Genomic DNA, 19,707 nt, shown 5'->3' with positions numbered 1-19,707 from the left:
ATTTCTTAATCTCAGTGGAGGCTATAGAATTTCTACTTTGAACGTGTGAAAGCAATACTGATGAGGGCTCACCTGTTGAAAAATGCTGTGCTGATATTTGGTTCAGATATAAAGGATTCTGATTGGCCACTCTCGGAGAAGGACCTTGGACGAGCAGGGGGAATAGCCCACGTCTGTCCAGTGAGGGAAGCAGACAGGATGGCTGCTGCCAATGCTGATCTGCAGATGAAAATATAAGCCAGAAAAAAACAAGCATTACGACAAAAAAAGTTTTATTGGTAGGAATTTTCATTTTGATATTGATATATCACATATAAAGTAAGCATTTATTTCATGTTACTTGAGTGTGATAGGTTTATTTTAAATTCACTACAAGAAAAAGTATGGTTGCCATGACAACCCACCCTGCCATTTTTGCAACACAACCGTAAACCCACAAATTAAATGCAGCATATTGAGGAAACCTAAAGAGCAAAATCTAACCCTCCTGTATAAAGTTTGAACCAAAGAGAGTAAGATGCATGATGAGGATTAATCATGAATAAATGATTAAAAATAATTAATGAAATTATTAATTTCCCTGATGGAACCTCCTGAAGGGAGTCCTACTCTACTCTACTCTAAATAAGCAATAATGACATCAGATATACAGTATAGACAGCAAAAGCTAAAATTTAAATTTATTTTACATATGGCAATATGTAATCCTTTGAGAACATGAAATTAGGCGTACATGTGTGATGCAGTGGGGGTAAAAGGTTTAGGAAGTGTGCATGATACAACTGGAACAATCAAGAAATGGCATAACCATCCAGCCCCTACACACTTTATCTAATATAGTTAGCTTTTGGGGGTTTACAGTCAGTCAGAAATAAATATTAAATATATAAACTTTTTGGAACGGCACGGTGGCGCAGTGGGTAGCGCTGTCGCCGCACAGCAAGGCGGTTCATGGCCCGAGTCTCGCTCTGTGCGGAGCTTGCATGCTCTCCCTGGGTCTACGTAGGTTCTCTCTGGGTTCTCCAGCTTCCTCCCACCCCCAAAAACATGCGCTTCAGGTTAACTGGCCAAATTGCCCCTAGGAGTGAGTGTGAGCCTGTGTGGCTCCGCGGTGCGCTGGCCTCAAACCCTAATCCAGCTGGGATAGGCTCCAGCTTCCCATGACCTGCTACAGCGGATAAAGCGGTGAAGGAAAAAAAATGGATATTTAAACATAATTTTATTATTTCATAATCAGCATAAGATTTCACATCATTCCTAGTGTACTCGCAAAATTTGTGAAAGACAAAATACAAAAAGTCACAAGAGGTGCATTGAAAAGTAACAACAATCTTTCAAGACTGCTAGAAATACTGTATGTGTAAGTATCTCCATGGCTAGACATAGAAAAACATAAAATAAATTTATACACATTTCCCAATAGTAGAAAAATACCATGGAACATGTGAACTAAGTGCGTGCCGAGTTTCAAAGAAAGAAAAATTTTGGAAGTTTTTTTTGAGAAATGCTCCAAAATTGTCAGTGAGAGACATGACAGCTTTATCCCCAGAAAACACTGTTGAGCCGCATTTTGTAATTACGGTGCATTTTGTAATAAATGTCGAAAATGTCACGTTATTACATAATACAGCAAAATTTATTACAAAATGCGTTGGGGCAGTTTATTACAAAATTCAGTACTTTATTACAAAATGAAATGAAAAAGTTATTACATTTTGGACTATTTATTACAAAATGCACTGTTATTACAAAATGCGGCTCAACAAACACCGGGAGTGTAATAATGGTGCAATAACATTTTACTGAGGAATCTCAGTATTATCGTAAACCTGCATTATGAGTAACAAAGGAGCAACACAAGACTTTGTATTTCTTCTGAATTAGCAGTAATCCAGCAGCTCAGCTCTTGTTTTAGTCCACTGCATATGAATATAGTCATTTAATTCCAAACAAACCCCACAAACACATACAGGCCAAACGGGAAAGTGTGGGAAACAGTGGAAATGAAAGGATGCTGGGGGGTGGGGGGTGATGGAGGAGCTGTACCTGGGTCTCACAGGTGAGGGGTGAGGGCTACGTGGAGGTGGAGTTCGGGGCACAGCGGGTTTAGGAGCAACAGAGGCAGCAGGAATCAAACCCCGAGTGATGTGTTTCTACACGACACACACAAGGTGAAGGTGGGTCCATGTACATGTAAAGACAACAGCCCGCAGGTCCAGTTAGGAAAGTGAAGGAAGACTTCAGGGTTTGTTGACATTAACCAAGACACAGATGCTGTTATTACAGACTACAGCCACAACATGACCCCCGTTGTTCATCAGGACCTTCTTCTGGTAAGTGTTGCTGTTTATTAACCCTAGCAAGTGCATTCATCAATAAATCAATTTAATTCAGCAAAAGACGTATCAACGTTGCAAACACCTAAGTTTAAACACTGACTTACAATTTTCTGAGAACATTTTGCCTTGGCTAGCGCTAACTAAATTACTGCTAGAATAACAATACGTGTATGAAAGACGATTAGTTAGCTGTGTGTAGAACAACCTAATGTCTGCAGGATGTCAAACTTACAAATTCCTTGGCACTCTCCCTCCTGGAACTGAATTTTAACATAATGGAAATGAAGTTGTTAAACTAAACTAGCTAGTTTCTGGTTCGAAAACCACTTTGACTCTTGAATATTGCTTGAAAATAATCTAAATGTTAGTATTAAAGTTCACAAATCTTTGTCAGATGTTTTAAAATATCATCGTCGGTCATATTTCGTCCGAAAACGTCAGAAAGAAAAGTTCTTCAGTAGGCTGGCTGTCTACCTACTCCTCGTAACTAGACGCCTCGACACAAAATATGACCTCAATTCAAAAGTAGTGCTGATTGGCTTAGAGTGAGGAGAGTAACCAATCAGGGACTGACTTAATTAACTTAGCAACGACGTCTACCTACCAGCGGTTGACCAACAGGGGGTGATGTTGTACCATCTAAAGTCTCTCAGCACACTTCAATACAATGCTGACAGGAGTTCATTGTGCTTTTCTATCTTTCCTTCCATATTGTTTCCATACATTAACACACATACCTTTAATCAGATATTATATAACATGCACACTCTTCCAAGATTGTGCATGTTATATAATATCCAAGCGAGGCCTGATTGCTAATATATATAAGCAAGGCCTGATTGCTGATATTGAAATAATGCCTCTTTATTTTAACAGGTTATAAGCATGTCTTATTGTAAAAATTATTGTACAACTGAAATTATTTAGCCTGGGTTGGGCTCCAGCAATCCCTGCGACCCTACACAAGCGGGTGAAATGAAAAAATGAATGAAAAAACAAATATATTTGGTCCCCATCTTTTATTGAAACTGAAGTTGATACATAGGCCTACCAACAAATCTATCAAACTGCAGATGCTATTGAGCCAAAATCGAAAAATGCAACTTCAAACGTCAAGAAGAACCAGCCCCATAGCCTTCCATATATGGATAGACACACACACAATCTCACACACACATTAGTTTATACTGTGTGTGTATATATATATATATATATATATATATATATATATATATACATACATATGTATATCCATATATATGTCAGATACATATATATACACACATATACAGTGTAGGTATATATCCCCACCAAGGCCTTTAGGATCTCTATTCTTAGGATCACTATTCTTTTAAGCCTACAGAAACATCATATTTAGTATTTACTCATATAGATCAATGAATGTACATTACTGTTGTACACTCAAATTTACTTCATGGTTTAGCGTCAATGGCACTTAAACAATATTAGGTAAACAGAGACATTAAAGTTTTACATCATCTTCTCAGTGTTGAATGTTAAGTGTAATTCCAACAAATGATTGAAACTAGTGAAACACATTCTTTCAAGAAACAAAATAAATCCCATGTGCAAAATATGACATTTCACAAACTAGTACTAAAACCTAACAATTTACAATATATACGTTTGTGTTATTTTATATAAATAATTTGATTATCAAATGTGTATAGCAATCTACTTTGTAGACAAAGAGATAGTCCAACACTGCAAAGTGCCAGTAAAATGCAGAATGACGAGGATAATAAAATTGTGGAGCCCCTGACTTTTCTGAGTTTCTAGCTGTCTGAGTATGCTGCAGGAATGTCACAGACCTGCCTAAATCCTTCCTGTGTGACGACAAAATAACCTTTAACTATATCAAGATTCACATTCACAGAGAGACCTGCAGCTTGTACTCTTCTTCTAAATGGACAACAGTGCTAGCAGTACTGATAAAGGAGGGCCAGAAAAGGGTAAGATGAGTCAGAATGGTAAACATTTCATGTGAGTTTATCAGACATGAAGGTATTTTGGTCTGTGGTGTGAACAGTCCAGGGAAAAAAAAGTTACAATACATATATTTTGATGTACTTTGTGTCCTAGGCGTGACACTCAGCAGAAAAAAAAAAGTTCATATTTCGTAATACAAAAGTGACAATAATACATAACATAGGTACATACATATTTGATTTTTAGCAGCTTGTAGAACATTGCATTCATCAAATTCCCAAGATAATAGCTGACTGCAGAGTTTGTTATCCCTCGATCGCTGTTTCTACTGCAGTAAGGTTCATAATATCTACATATTTACAAAATATACTTACTTCAAAACTGAGGAGTTTCCACTAAGTGCAAAACATATTGTGGTAATGTCTGACTCATTCACATTCACACGCATGAAACAGACCAGTACCGAGCACACAATGGAAGTAAGGAGAATGCTTATGCCACAATAAAATTACCACTTTGCATTTAAGTAGAAACACTGGGTATATTTGTGCAACTTTGTTTTTGTCCTTCAATTTGTGTGGAGCCTTTTCTCAGGAAACGTGACAGTCTGTCTCAGCGCTGTGTGGACATATACATATATAGACTGGAATGATAACTGCTATTTTCCCACAATGCAGTTGTTGTGTCGTACACATACTAGCATGGTGCAGAAAGATTTCTCATTATGTTTTATATATCAGGGTCTGCTTCAGACTGAACCCTGCTGGGAAGGCACTAAAGTACCAATGAAGCAGCTCGATTAAGGTTTTGACAAAGCCACTGTCCAAGGCAGCTGGACTATCAGTTATTGTATGTTGATAACATAGGAACTACATATACTACTGCTTATTTTTGAGAGCAATGGATCTGTACCGTATCCATTGTAAGTCCAATTTGAGTACAACACAGTTCTGTCCACAGCCATGCTTGGTTTAACATATGTACTACATGCCATTTGCACACTAGACTGCACCAAGCTCAGTAGAGGGCACTGTCATTGTTGTAAGAGCTGGAAGTGGGGAAGGTGGGACAGGGCTTATTCCAGGGAAAGGCCCCGGCGTTGTCAGACGTGGGAAGGCTGAGGGTGCTGGTGCTCTTCAGTTTGTTTCTCAGACCCCAGCTGATGAAGGATGGTTTCTTGGTTACTTTGCGTGACTTGGGGTTCTTGTCATCATCATTGTAGGCTAGACAAATCATGGAGAAGGTCTTCGGCAGGTTTCCACTGAAGGTGGCACTCTTGGTAGGCTGTACAGGGAGATTGACAGTTATAGTTAATGGAGCAAAGCAGTCTCTCGTTATGATTTGAACACCATGGTCTGAAGGTAGTAATTCTTTACCACCACTGAAGTCAATAACTAGGATTATTGATTGTTACTGTGAAATGTGTGCCAACTGGATAAGAAAACAGAGTATCCATTAACTAGTTGACCAACAGCTTTCAAATAAAGCAATTACTCTCTGCCAACTTGTCACTGCGTAAAAACAATGGGCTGAATATGTAATATGTAACCTAAGTCAAGTTAATACATCACACATACTGCAGATCCTGTGCAAAGAGTGGAAACACTACTTCCAAGGGCATGTTGGCCATTGTGCTGATCACAAGTCTGATCACAACACTAGAAATGCTCCTGTTATTTCACAATAAAGAAAACGGTGGATGATTTTTTTTCTCTGACGATGATGGAGGAGGACATAGCATACCATTGAAGGGCTGTTGTCCAACATGCTGACCACCTGAATGTCGACCCCTTCCTCTTCCACATCCTTAAGGAGCCGCATTACCTCACTCACACCCAACCATTTACAATCTGTGTCACCAATGGCAACAATGTAGTCACCCTCCTTCAGACCATCAGCCTGCAGAATAAACAGGGATTAGATAGCAAATGGTCCACTGGAGTTTTCCAGATATTACAGGATTTTAAGTAAACATTAACAGCTGCATGTTTGGAATGTCCACACTCCGTTCACCTACAATCCTATCCTTCAACAACCTGGAGGCAGCGGGGATCATTTAAGAAACACACACACATATAAGTAGAGCTTTATTACCACAGCATATTATTTTTAACTTAATTATTTTCAACTTAGAATCTTATAACCTCATAAGCCATCGTTGAAATAAAGACGCATTATTTGAATATCTATTAGCAATCAGGCCTTGCTTCGCTTATAGTCGTGGGTAATCTATTTTATGGAAGTGAGCTCAGCTATTACTGTCTGATAACTTGGTGTGCTGTATTTACCAGACTGGTCAACAGCTCTGAGGAATCCTTCAGTTCCAGGATTACTCCTGTTGAATGCACTATTAAAAGTCATGAATTTGGCCTAATTGGACTTGTGTGAAACTACTAATCTTCTTTGCACAGCATGCAGAAAATAAAGTTTTAAGGGATTGTAAAGAATGCTCTCTGATTCTTTATTAAATTAGTCAACAGCATCAGCTGTTGGGAAGAGAAGGCAACATTGTCTGAATCTGAATCTTTTTAAGCTACCTGAAAATTGAAAATACGTATCTATCATTGCTATCTACTTTATCTTTCTTCAGATATCATGTTCTATTCTTAACTACAAAATGAGTAACAGATCTTTAATGATAAAAACAAAAACAAGTAATTTTCTAGGTTGGACAATCTAAATAAAGATTGTATCAAAGTATCTACCAGTTGTCTGGCTCCAGAATAAACATCCATCTCATGTTCAAACAAAAAAACACAACAGTTTACATATTGGCTCACCGCAGCTGAGCAGAGGGAGTCCAGAGAAACCACCTGAACTGGCATTTCTCCTTTCAGGGTGAAGCCGAGGTCTTTGTCTTTTGGGCGAAGTTGTATTGTCCGTGGAGCTGTCCACCGCTGTTTAGCAGAGAAGACTGACAGAGGGCCCTGGAGACATTAATTGTAGGCATGTAGTCAGTATGGTTGTAGGATTTTACGGACTCAAGAAGACAATTTTTTTCTCTTTCAAAGGGAACATACAACATAACAATCTCTTATATTAGAATCGAACTTGGCATCATTAAGACAGTGCATACGTCCACAAAGGCAGCTCAATTTCCCTATTATGGAACTGAACCAAAAAACAAAACTCCAGTGACAGCTTGAGCTTCTTAATATGACTCATATTGATCATAAAAACCTGCCCATAGAATTTGCAATTGCTGTTTGATAGTTATTGAAGAAGAGCAATATTTCTGGGACAGCAGTATCTTATTCCACAAGGACTTGGCTTGGGGGAGTGTGGCCGGTCTAAAGTCTTTAGTGTGAATTTTTAGCTGGAGAAGAGTCAATTCACCTACTGAGCACTGCTGAGGTGCCCCTGGGCAAGGCACCGAACCCCAAAACGCATACAGGGCACCGCCACATGGCTGCCCACCACTCCACCATTGCTCCATTATTTGCATCTGTACAGATCATCTGTGTGCGAGCTGCGGTCTGTACTTATGTTTAAAACATTGAATATAAAAATAATTTCCCAACTGAGTATTAATAAAGTACAATAAATCTGAATTTCACTAGCTGCAAATGATCTGATTTCTCACTATTATTTATTTTCCCACAACAATGAATTTACCATGAGCCCTATAAATTTTACCATTTTGGGTAGCTGTATTGGGAAGATTACTTAGATCCAGATCATATTTTGATGTATGGTAAATATAACTGGGACGTTCCTATAATTTTAGCCCAAGCATTGTTGGCATTAGAAATTAATCTAGAAGGGGAAAAAAAGGTAATTACTGAGTTGAGGATCACGATCCTCCTTCACAATCTGATGGACTGTTCCTTAAGTCATAGCCTACTTCATTCCTCCAAAAAATGCAATTAAAAACTCTAATGTTTTGAGTACTACTGCCAACAGTTAGAGAAACCAATGCCAGCAAAAAACACACCTCATTTCTAAAGGTATTCAAATATAATCAAAAAAAACATCGGTGACTCTACACTATGCACACCCTCACCTGACCTGAACCTTCCATGCAAAAGATGCAAGGTAATGTTACTACTTAAATAAGGACACTCCTTGTGTATTGTTGTCTCAAATGATTACTGTAAACTCTGCAGCTAATGAAGTTGGCCTTGTGAGGCGAAATTCTGAAATAACAATTCTAAATTTGGTAGTGAGTGTAGATGAGTCCACAGTACCAACTGGGGGTGTAGGAGACCAACCCAGAGACTCTTAGGAAGAGAGAAGAGCCAGAAATTGTCAACCCCTAATGAATTTCAGTGATTATTGTAAACTCTCTAATCAATAACTTTAAGTACAAATGTTTTACTTGTGATGACAATTGGTTTCATTCCAAGTGCTTCAAACATGATGTTGCTTGTAGTATAAAGGAAGACCAAGGTGGAACTTTTCCAGAGGAACCATAAGGATTCAAGCTTTTTGTCTTGGAATTCAAATGCTGGTTGTCTCTACAGTGACATTGTTGTATTTGTTCAAGAGATTGTAAACTCTGCAACATGAAAGAAGAGATTTTCAAATGGATGCCTTTCAGAGAACAAGAACAGAAGATTGAAGTTCCAGTGACGGAGGACACTAGTGCCCCCTCCCAGCCACCACCATAACAACCCAGCCAGGATAAGAGCAAACTTGTCTGTGGTTAATATTAGTTTAGCATTTGTTGCTTTGGATGAAAGTCCAGGAGGCTTTCGAAAAATATGTCTTTAATTTGTGGTTGAAAGTGCCATAGCCTCCAGGAGCCTCATCATTGGTTGGTTTTATTCAGAAGTAACAAAAAAATTGATGTCAATCAAAATACTTCCAAAACAAACAGACAAACAAAAAAGACAGTCATTTCTTGTCACTTGTTGAACAAACCAACCATCATATAAAAACAGCAGTGTGAGTGGAAAAGTATTAGTAACCCACATACCAGCCGATGGAAGAAGTCTGTGACTTTCACCTTTGTGGTTGCAGGAACCTCCATCTCAGCTTTCTGCTCTGTTTTTGCTATTGCGAAGAAAGTTAGAAAAAAACAACCATCATTTTCCAGTGTTTAATGTCACAACCATTTCAACCATCACTCCATGGAGATGTAATGTTATCAGTGCAAATATTACATCATCTGTGCCTGAAAATAAATGTCACTAATCACATCTGATTAGAGTTGGTGTGGCACGCAACATAGCTGCCCTTTCACAGACTGTTTCCAGGGAGACATGCCACACATTGTACCGACCATACTTTTCATTCGTGTCACGCGTGTTTGTTTTGGTGACACAAAAGTGACTGGTTGGATTCTTTTCCAACCACATGAGACTGTATAATAAACTTTACAACTGTGTAACCCATCTTTATTTCTTCTGTTGAACAGGATGTTTAAATTGGCTGTGGTGTTGTTTTCTGAAGACTCACCGATGATGTCTGGGGCCTCTGTGTAATCGGTGAACTCTTCTTCACTTTCATTTTCACTATACTTGTTTAGCGATCTCTGGTGACTAGCTTTTAAAATTTCCTGCAGCACCTCCAGCTTGTTCAAGTGGTGGCACAAGCCATAAATCCTCAGAGCCTCCTCATGACCCATGATGGCCCTACGAATGTGTGCTTTGCCTGAGGGAAAGAAGAACACAATTTCACCATGGAACATAACAAGGAGAGGCAGATTAGGGGGGAGGGAGAACAGGAAGCATCTGGTCTGCTGTTATAGATGTTTTCTTTAATTGTGTTCCTTTGCTGTGTTCTATCGGTGTATTCACTCTTACCAATGCGTTCACGTTCATCTTTCTTTTTCAGGATGTCCTGAGGTGTACATCCCTCAGGAAGACAGTCATACAGCTGTGACAAGGTCTTTTCTTGCTGGTCCTCATCATCACTGGGACCCACTGGACGGACAAAGAATCAACATTAGAATGAAAACTCTCTTAACTAAAGCACTTGAACACTCATGTGTGTAATTTACGTTTGCCTCCGTAATGATATTGCTAATAATTTCCTTCATAATATCCAGTCACCCAGCAATATTGGATGACTGGAAATATTTATGACTAACAGAATTTCCTGACAGGGACAGTGGATTTAAAACAAACAAACACAAAAACACACATACACCCTAAAGCCGCTCCTTTCGCTTTGCAAATCATGGAGTTTGCTGGATCCTATCCCAGCTGACCATGGATGAAAGGCCATCACCCACTCACACACACACTCACACCTATGGGCACTTAAAAAAAAAAAACCATGCAATTCACCTGAATTGCATGTATTTGGAGGTGGTAAGAAGCTAGAGAAACCAGAGAGAACCCAAACAGACACAAGGAGAACAAACAAACTCTGCACAGAAAGGAGTCAAACCTGGAACCTTCTTGCTGTGATGCAACAGCACTACACTCTGTGCCACTGTGTGGCCCTGGTTTTAAATATGTGAAGCATTATGCATGACAAAAACACCTACCAAATCCTTAACCAAAACAAATCTGAAAGTTGGACTTGTCTGTTTCACAGAGAGAGTTTAAACACTTACTAAGCGGTATTTGTGGCTCATCTGTTTACAACAGCAGCTTTCATTCTGACCTCTTCCTGAGATAAGTCTTTTCTCTACAGTCCCGTGGATAATTGCTCTATTCTCTGCAGTCAGAAAGGAATCTGTTAATGAGCTGGAGGACTAAACGTTGCTCCACTCTATGTTCCTCTATTCAATCCAGACTCATTCATTGCACTAGATAAAGCTATGACCATTGCTATTAGATCCTTCATCAATATATCTATGTGTAACAAAGGGAAAAACATTTTGAATTACAGAAAGAGTTTGAATCTTAAAACAATCAATGAATCAGTTTTTAAATAATGATCAACTATAATGGTTAACTGTGAGATCTACATGAAATCAAAAACAGCCAACAACCTAAAACTAAAGCTGAATGATTATGAATGAAATGAAATGAAATTGGATTACTAATAGATTACAATGTCTTTCCTCTCTCGCTTTCTCTATCACTTCATCGTGCAAACAGGATGAAGAGGCTACATGAGTGTAATCCTCCATGTAATGTCACCCAGCAGCATAAAATATCTATCTTTTGTCTACGCTCTCACTCTGCTCATCCTGCCCCCAAGTTCCTGGAAACTTATTTTCTCTCTCTCTGTGTGTGTGTGTGTGTGTGTGTGTGTGTGTGTGTGTGTGTGTGTGTGTGTGTGTGTGTGTGTGTGTGTGTGTGTGTGTGTGTGTGTGTGTGTGTGTGTGCGTGTGTGTCTAAATAGCAGTTATGTAATAATTCTGTGGTTGGCTGGTTGTGGTTCAGTCCAGCCATCTCACCAATCAGAGGCCCATGCAGAATGTTACGAGATGGGTCTGGTTTTCCAGGAGGTTTAAAATCAGTTTAACATAATCGTCTTAGACTTCTTCACAGAGCACAGTAGCCAGTATAATACAATAGAAAAAGTTGAGTTAAAACTTAAAATGTAGGTTTTGTTACTGAAGTGGAGCCATAACAGTTAGAAGAGCACAACTGTTAGTGGTAAAGAAAGATCTTTATGTAAATAATGCATTGCAAAAAAAAAAAAAAAACTCTTGCTGTGACTGTGGTGGTTGTAAAAAGTGGACAGAAGCAGCTTGCACTTCAAATAAAGGTGCATGAAAGTAAGTTTATAATACTGTAGTTAGCAAACGCAGTAGCTGTACTTGTATTTGTTTTTTTCATTTGCATTTCTCTAACTCTCAATTCTCTATAGTCAACAAATCAGTGTGAAAATGATTCCCATCTGTAAATTGTTTTTTCTCACATTGGTGGTCCAAGAGTGCAGAGGATACAAAGAAGTGTGCCATGGAGCGGTAGTGGTTGGTTTTGACTTGTGCCATGGTGGACCAGAACAATGGGACATTGTCTTTGATTGGTGTCTGGATCATGGACTGATGGACTTGGTCGTAGATTTCTGAGACCTGGGAAAAATAGAATGAAGGATGGAGTTACGTACGGACATTAAACAAGACTGTTAGAAGGGAAGAATCGAACAATGATGACATTATTCTTTTACATTCACTTAAAGTAGCGACTTTCCAACTGAGTACACCTCAAAAAAAAGAACTGTGTCTTTATGATCTGGAGACATTGCGCCACTCCTGGCATTTACCTTGGCAGCTTCTTGTGCCATTTTTGTCAAGGAATAGAACTCATTACGGATTCCAGGAAGAGCCATCTTCTCAAACAGACACTCATGGGCCTGAGCAAGCATCATCCGAATCAGCATGCTGAGCATGGCTGGACTCATATCATAGCTGGGTGTGTGGGTGAATGTCTCCTTCAAGTGGTTCAGGGTACCTATAGGGGAGAAATGAGGTCAGCACTAAACATTTCAGGGAAACAGAAAAATATCTTTAAATCATTACAGTGAGTTGGTAGGTTCTGTGCTAAAAACAATTACTGTAGCTGAAGAGTTTATGATTGGTTTTCAGATATGTAACAAAGGGCAATCAAAAAGAAATTACACATTTTCATAGGAAGAGTCTGCTTACTCAGTGTTCTAATTTGAGTGCATCTTTGATCCACATTTTTTGACAGGGACGCACGTGAAAAAGCGTGCGTCCCTGTTTTTAACATTTCTCCACTTAAATTTCATATATGGAAATCACCATTATGTTTTGATGTCACGTGAGAAACTCGCACGATTTTCTCATCACGAGATTCACCTGCTTTATTCTGCCTTATTAAAATCGACCAAACGGCAACTTAATGTTGGCTCATTTCACAAGCTGAAGTGAGAGCGAGGAGTTACTTAGACGTTCCAGACCAATCACAAGCTGTTGCTGATGCTTGGAGAGTCCTTTTGGGTTTCTCTGTTTGTTAAAGCACTTTGAAATGTCTGCTGATGTGATTAAGTGCTATACAAATAAAGGTTGATTGATTATCACCATGCCTCCAAAAAAGATCATAGAAAAATCAAGTGACAATGAGTGCTTTCTTGAATAAAAAACAAAAAAACAAGTTAATGAAGAAAAAGAGACAGACATTACTGACATATAACTGAAATTTGTGTAGAGAAGGCTCTGTCAGCTGGGTGCAGTGTCCACAGGAGAATGTAGTATATGAATTAAAGGCAAAGAAAACTATTTGATGAAAAAGTGAAAAAAAATAACTGTACTACATCTTCCTAAAATTGTTTTTTTTAAATGACTACCAGGCTTTAACATTTTGATAAAACTGATGGATAATTTTACTCTTTTTCTTTATACTTAAACAGTTATGATGCTATTAATAAAAACATTGAAATTAGCAGTTTCTTTAGTTTTAATATTGTACTATTGGCAAAACTCAATCCTTGCATACAGCTTCTACCGTATATTCTGTTATTACTTTTGGGATGCATAAACGTGACTTTGGGATACACAAATTTTTCTTTAAGTGCATTCCCAGGGATGCACTACTTTCTTGAGATAAAATGAACTCTGCATACTAACAATTTCTCATTCAGAAATGATGATGGTACAGCTACATTAAATATAATTACTGACACTGTATTCTGCCTGTTTTTAAAAGGTTCCACAGAACCAAAATGTCAGATCAACACCTTTTTGCAGGGCTTGTCTTCCATGATACGTGTAGGAAATAAATAAACGCACACTCCAAACAGCGAAATGGTTTGCACGCTTCTTCAAAATTTAGTCAATGCACAAATCTTCTTAAATTAGATTTGCATGTTCAATGGTAGCAAAAAAGGCAATCTCCATTTCAAGTGAGAAGGCCTCCTTATTTTACAAACTGAAAACATGGCGGAAGAGTTGTAGACAACTTAAAATTGCAAGACCCTATTTAAACCCCTCCTATCCACTAAAAAGCTTTTGTTTACGGGGGAATGCAGTGGCTCTTCAACGGCTCACATTCATATCACTGCTAAACTTCAACTAGTATTTATTAGACTGGTGACAATGATCCTCGAGAAAAGCACAAGTCGTTTTAGATGGTACAAGGCTAAATGATAACCATCACAAGAACATAACCAGTGTTCAGAGCTGCAATTATGCTGCGGTACTCTTCATACAGGAGTCATAAATCTATCAAAATACTAGTCTGAGCTTCCTAAAACCTCACAGGGTTGGGAAACTATTTCACATGACTAGATGCCAGAAAAACATCTATAGCAATGATTATAACGGAATGCTTATCACATGTTGATAATATGGCTGAACATTGCAAAGCAGTTGTTTTACACATTTAATGCTTAAAAAAGACTGCTGGCTGTTTAATGTCTATTGTTATGACTTCTGACCACTATACAACATAGACTGGTGACAGACAAAATATGCAATTAAACCAGTTCACAACCTGCAGCTATCTGGAAGGAAGAGATGGCCTTCTGCAACCCGGCTATTGTCTGTCGGTTACTACGGGTACCGATTTGAGAGTAGAGGGCAGCCATGTTGAAAAGGATGCTGGCTTTCTCCAGTGACAGGTTCTGTTGGCATACTGGCACTCCTGTGAAGGAGTCGTACCTAAAAGAAACAGACAGAGACTGTGTCTATTAATTTTTTTAAGGAGGGAATCATAAAAAGCCCTACAACAAACAAAATTCTACTGTGCAAAAGATAAAGAAGACATTGTGTGTGACATGTCACCAGTTTATTACATGGCCAGAGGCAAACATCCAGTCATATGATAATTCATGTCTATGGACAATTTAGAATCACCAATTCACCTCAATTGCAAACTCCATTCAGAACTGACACAGTTGGATTTAAAACCAGAACTTCCTTGCTGTGAGGCAACAGCACTACCCATTGCACCACCACTCTGCCAAGTTTAAAATTTCAATTAAAAAAAAGACAACAAAATGAGAGAAATTTCAAACAAAGGGACGAGACAGACTAATGGGCGACAGAAGGGCATAATTGGGGCGGCAGTGGCTCAGTGGTAAAGCGGGCGGCAGAGCGGGTAGTCCAATGTTCTGTGATCGGCGGTTCGATTCCCGCTCCCGCCCAAAATGACACCCGGAGGTGAGCTGACAGTGGGCGCCGAGGCACCCTTGAGCAAAGCGCAGTCCCCCCCTCACAAACTGCTCATTTGGGCGCTCCACAAAAAGGGGCTGCCCGCCACTCTACCTCCCTTGCATGCCTACAAGCCCCCTTGTGTGTGGTTGTGTGAATTACAGGGGCCTGTACACACTAATATGCATTTGATTGATAAGACTAACAAAAAAATAAGAGTGTGCATTCTTAATTTCCCTTCGGGGATTATAACAGTATATAAAATTTTTAAAAATTAAATAAACAAGCTAAATTGTAATACAGCGTGATATTTGGAGCTGCAAGTTGCAATGTGTGTAAAATTGTAACTTTGACAACATCTTCTGATGGATTTAATGAAGTCAACTTTAAATATTGTGTACCAGGTGAAGAAGATGCCAGTCTGGTGGGCTGGGGAGAAGAATCTGCTCTCCATCAGAGGCAGATGGCTGAAATACTTTGCCAGCAATTCCACTCCAGCCTCGTTTCGACTTGGCGTTCTGCAAGCCTAGGACATGAAAGACAGTCCGTCATAACACATACAATAGAAGGCAACTGGGTAGCATAACTTACACTGACATTTTCACATGTCTATCTATGAGGACCACAGCAGAGGTAATTTATTTGTGTTGCTCACAGAATCAAAAAGTCATAACACATTTCTAAAATCTTTTGGAAACAATGACTTGTCCATTAAAAACACAGACATCAGTGCTTGTTAATCTGCTACCAACAAATAGTCCAGATAAAACGGACATTTAGTCATGACAGGTATTTAGCCTTTTCAAGAGTCAAGAACTCGACATGTCTACCTGTCAGCAGGATAACTTTAAAAGTTAAGAACACATTCAGACCATGATGCAGATCACCACCAAAACGTGATGGTTTGATGTTTGAACTATTCCCCATCTCTTCAAAAACTGTTATCAAAATAAATACTTCATATTTTATAATAGCTTTTGTTACTGGGAGAACACATTTTGACCATAGTTTTTGCAGAGGTGGGACATAGCTCAAAAGAGCCATCCATTAAATTTTAGTAATACAGTGCCCCCTTGCGCATTCGCGCATTAACACTTGTGACTCCACCTCATCGCAGATTTTTGGTAGGCAATCACATGATACCGTACGCACATTCTATTGGCTGACGGCATCCAGAAGTACGCTCCGTTCCGTCAGTCTCGGACTTCCGTGAGACACAAAAGTGCTTTAAACAGTCGATAAGAGTGTGGGAAAAGGTACTACAGATAGAAGGTGGTTTAATATCAGTATGGGGAGGGTTCATAAACGTTTAAATTACTGTAAATAATAAGATAAATAGATCACAATCACGATTGCGGATTCCTTAATCGCGTGTGGTTCCTGGAACTTATTAACCACAAAGAATGAGGGCGCACTGTATTCTGCATCAATACAGGCCCACAATACTTTGTTCATGATTCACTGCCTTCTCAAGTTATTCATCATGAGCTGACCAGTTGATTTAATAAGCAGGCTGTGTTGGCAGAGGAATATGCTAATCTGAGTTTTGATGAAAAAAAAAAAATCCATTTATCTCCTTTCTATTTGGTTGGCAAACAGAAATACCAGGAACGTCCTAGAACCTTGGGAAAACACTGAAGCCCAAATATGTTTCTGTGATTGGCAGCCGACCAAACTACATTGTTGGCTTATTAAAGTGACCATTTATCTAAAAAAAATCCACATATCTGAAAAGATTATCATTTTATAGACCCCCACCAGGGGTATACCCTACCTGTCGCAGGTCCATCAGGTCAGCAATTTCATCTTCATAACTGTTCCCATCTTCGCTGTAGTGCTCCAAAATGAAGTCCTGTCAATAACAAATACAGCACAATGTGTCAGGACAGCATATTGTCTACCCAGTTGTGCTCTGGGTCTTAACCATATGACCTCTCAATTACCGGGCAGCCGCTTACCACTAGTCTCAATCACATCATTTTTAATTATACTCAGAAAGCTGAGTCTAACTCGACTGTGCCCTCCAAGTCAGGTGAAAGTTATTCTGTCAATGACATTGATACAAGCTGTGCAGGATGTGAGTACAGTTTATACGGACAGCACTTAAAAATCACAACAGGAACAGTGCTGTAAATTTTCCACTTAAAGCAGTGTTTGCCCGTGTTGAACAGGTATGTACTTGACAGCTTCATGGTTTCAAGGGTGACCTACTTTCCTCAACTCAAAAATTCCTTTAATTGTCAGATGAAGTATTGTTCTTCAGTCAACATAATCTGGCAGTAGGTGCAAAGGGCATAGACAACATTACAGAAATACTTAGTGGAGAAAGACTTTAATCTTTAAATAAATAAATCCTTATTGAAAATGAAATAAACTGTTAGACCTACATTAATGTAGGTCATATCTGTTTGTTAGCGGGTTAGAAGCGTTTTTAACCCCTTCACTTGCACGTTTCTGTTGGTTCGGCCAACTTTCTATTACAAATTCTCTATAAACTCTGTGTTTATGTTTTCATATTTCTCTGATGTAAAAAAAAGCCATGAGTGTTTAACAAATTTGCATGAATCAACTAAATTCTTTGAAGATGATTGAGACTCAGTTTTGCTTTAAAAATGTAAATGTCAAAGGTATTTGAAATCTTACGATTGATTGTATTGATATTTCATCTTTCATAGCTTCAAATTATGATAGGACAGTTAAACATTACCAAATGGTTAAGTATGTCTCCATTCTTAGACTCAAAGTTGCAACACATTTACTTATTTATATCTTTCAAGTTAAAATACCTACATTAGTTAAAATACCCACATGTACATTGTACCTATTTATTCCCTCAATATAGTTAGGAAGGAATAGCAAAACTGTAGTTGTTGCTTGTGTACCTTGAAAAGAGTTGAGAAATCAACTTCTTTTGTCTCCTTCAGGCCAAGAGCAATGAGCGGAATGTTCCTTGTTTCCCTGTTAAGAAGCACAATAGGACAAAAATAGAAACATGATACTCAGATTGGTATGGGCAATAAGAAGGAAATCTATCAAAACTGACATTTAGAACTTCTCACTGACTTTATCATTTATCTCTTTCATGAATGACCGCGCTCATTAGTTCTTACATTGAAACATACTTTTGTAGTCAGCCACATGCCATCAACCTGTACAACGAGTGTTGTAGTCCACAAGATGAAGGTAAAGCAGTCTTAACACTATGCCTATACCTAAAAAAGCAATATCTTGTCCATTGTTTAAGCTTTAGTGACACTGAGTAATAAGAAAAAAAAAACAGCTCAGCTCCTGTCAGAGAACTTTGCAGAAAGTAAGAAAATAATAAATAAATCAAGTTATTCATTCATTCATTCACTCATTCAACAATCGTAATAAAGGTTTGTTTGTTAAATGTTCAATAATTGTGGTATTGACATGAAGTCATATGGTTACTGAAGTCAGTCTACAGGCATGTGAAATCTAGAAAAATAATCAGTAAATGTCAGTAAATCAGTGAACCACAATGCATGTCTTGTATGATTAACAGCAATTACTTCCTTTGATTACTGACACAAGGCCAAAGAGGAAAACTAATAAAATATCCACTGTTCTTGTGTTCACATTAATTAATAGCAGGCTCAAATGTTAAGGCTCAAGACATTAATCCATGTCAAAGACCTGTAAGATATACCATATGAATAAAACAGTCAGATTATAGGTGAATAAAAATCAGCACAGTGCCAGCCACAATCCGATTAGAGCAGCAACATCTTACGAAACTTTTTACTTTGGTCTATTAATCTTTACTTCTCCTGGTAGAGGACACAACAAGATTAGGCAGATGGTGCTTAAAGCACACATTGTAGGAGTAAGGATTTAAAGGTGAATGGGCCCCACAACTCCTTTTACTGTAAAGCCACTCCAAAGTCACAACCTTGCCTTTGAAAATGTTGACATTTTGTTCCTCTATTGTAAAAGCAGGGTCTTTACCTTCAATTATTGAAATCCTCCACACAGTACACAGAAGGCCATAGTCAGTTTTAGATGTATCTTTACAAGTTTAGTTAGAGTAGTTGCTTGAGGTCATTGGTGATGACAGATGGACAGCAGGTTCAGCTTGTTATCAGTGCTGAGGAAATAAAACCTGACAGATACCTGCTGCTGATCAGACAGAGTCCATAAAAAGCCCAAGCCCCCCCCCCCCCCCCCCCCAACTATAAGGGTGTGAGGGTGGAGCTGGGGTGTTGCAAGCAGAAGAATGAGGTGTTACCAAATAGTCTGTGTAGGTTCCCAGGCGTTACCAAATAAATTACACATGTAAAACAAACTGGGTCTGCTCCTGGATTTACTGGGAATTCTGTGACTCAAAACAACTCCCAAATAAGGCAATAGAAAAACCAAACAGAATCCTATATTCAACAAGATAGCAGGAGGATAGCAGGATTTTTTTTTCTTAATATTCTGGATTCCATCAACAGG

At 38.7% G+C, this 19,707-nt stretch overlaps 2 protein-coding genes across 4 annotated transcripts in view; both read right to left on the bottom strand.

Annotated features, from left to right (window-relative positions):
• Positions 1–2,826, bottom strand: part of cep89 (centrosomal protein 89) — a 77,959-nt gene extending 75,133 nt beyond the window's left edge. For both annotated transcript variants that reach the window (XM_068318339.1, XM_068318340.1), the window contains exons 1-3: positions 2,572–2,826; positions 2,047–2,153; positions 73–219 (exon numbers count right to left, since the gene is read on the bottom strand). In XM_068318339.1, coding sequence (XP_068174440.1) covers positions 73–219; positions 2,047–2,153; positions 2,572–2,613 — 296 coding nt within the window. In that variant the 5' untranslated portion in view covers positions 2,614–2,826. The remainder of the gene's footprint in view (positions 1–72; positions 220–2,046; positions 2,154–2,571) is intronic.
• A 527-nt stretch (positions 2,827–3,353) lies between these two features.
• The window catches only part of rhpn2 (rhophilin, Rho GTPase binding protein 2), a 29,897-nt gene continuing 13,543 nt past the window's right edge, over positions 3,354–19,707 (bottom strand). Inside the window, exons 4-15 of one of the 2 annotated variants that reach the window (XM_068319921.1) lie at positions 18,132–18,207; positions 17,024–17,101; positions 15,651–15,775; positions 14,591–14,757; positions 12,402–12,589; positions 12,054–12,210; positions 10,037–10,156; positions 9,690–9,884; positions 9,208–9,284; positions 7,070–7,216; positions 6,033–6,188; positions 3,354–5,573 (exon numbers count right to left, since the gene is read on the bottom strand). In XM_068319921.1, the coding sequence (XP_068176022.1) occupies positions 5,307–5,573; positions 6,033–6,188; positions 7,070–7,216; positions 9,208–9,284; positions 9,690–9,884; positions 10,037–10,156; positions 12,054–12,210; positions 12,402–12,589; positions 14,591–14,757; positions 15,651–15,775; positions 17,024–17,101; positions 18,132–18,207 (1,753 nt within the window). In that variant the 3' untranslated portion in view covers positions 3,354–5,306. The remainder of the gene's footprint in view (positions 5,574–6,032; positions 6,189–7,069; positions 7,217–9,207; positions 9,285–9,689; positions 9,885–10,036; positions 10,157–12,053; positions 12,211–12,401; positions 12,590–14,590; positions 14,758–15,650; positions 15,776–17,023; positions 17,102–18,131; positions 18,208–19,707) is intronic. The other variant, XM_068319929.1, reaches the window with a different exon arrangement.

This window comes from Antennarius striatus, chromosome 1 (assembly GCF_040054535.1).
Source record: "Antennarius striatus isolate MH-2024 chromosome 1, ASM4005453v1, whole genome shotgun sequence".
Taxonomy (NCBI): domain Eukaryota; kingdom Metazoa; phylum Chordata; class Actinopteri; order Lophiiformes; family Antennariidae; genus Antennarius; species Antennarius striatus.
The sequence above is the reverse complement of the archived record's forward strand: the minus strand, read 5'-3'. Positions and strand labels throughout refer to the sequence as shown.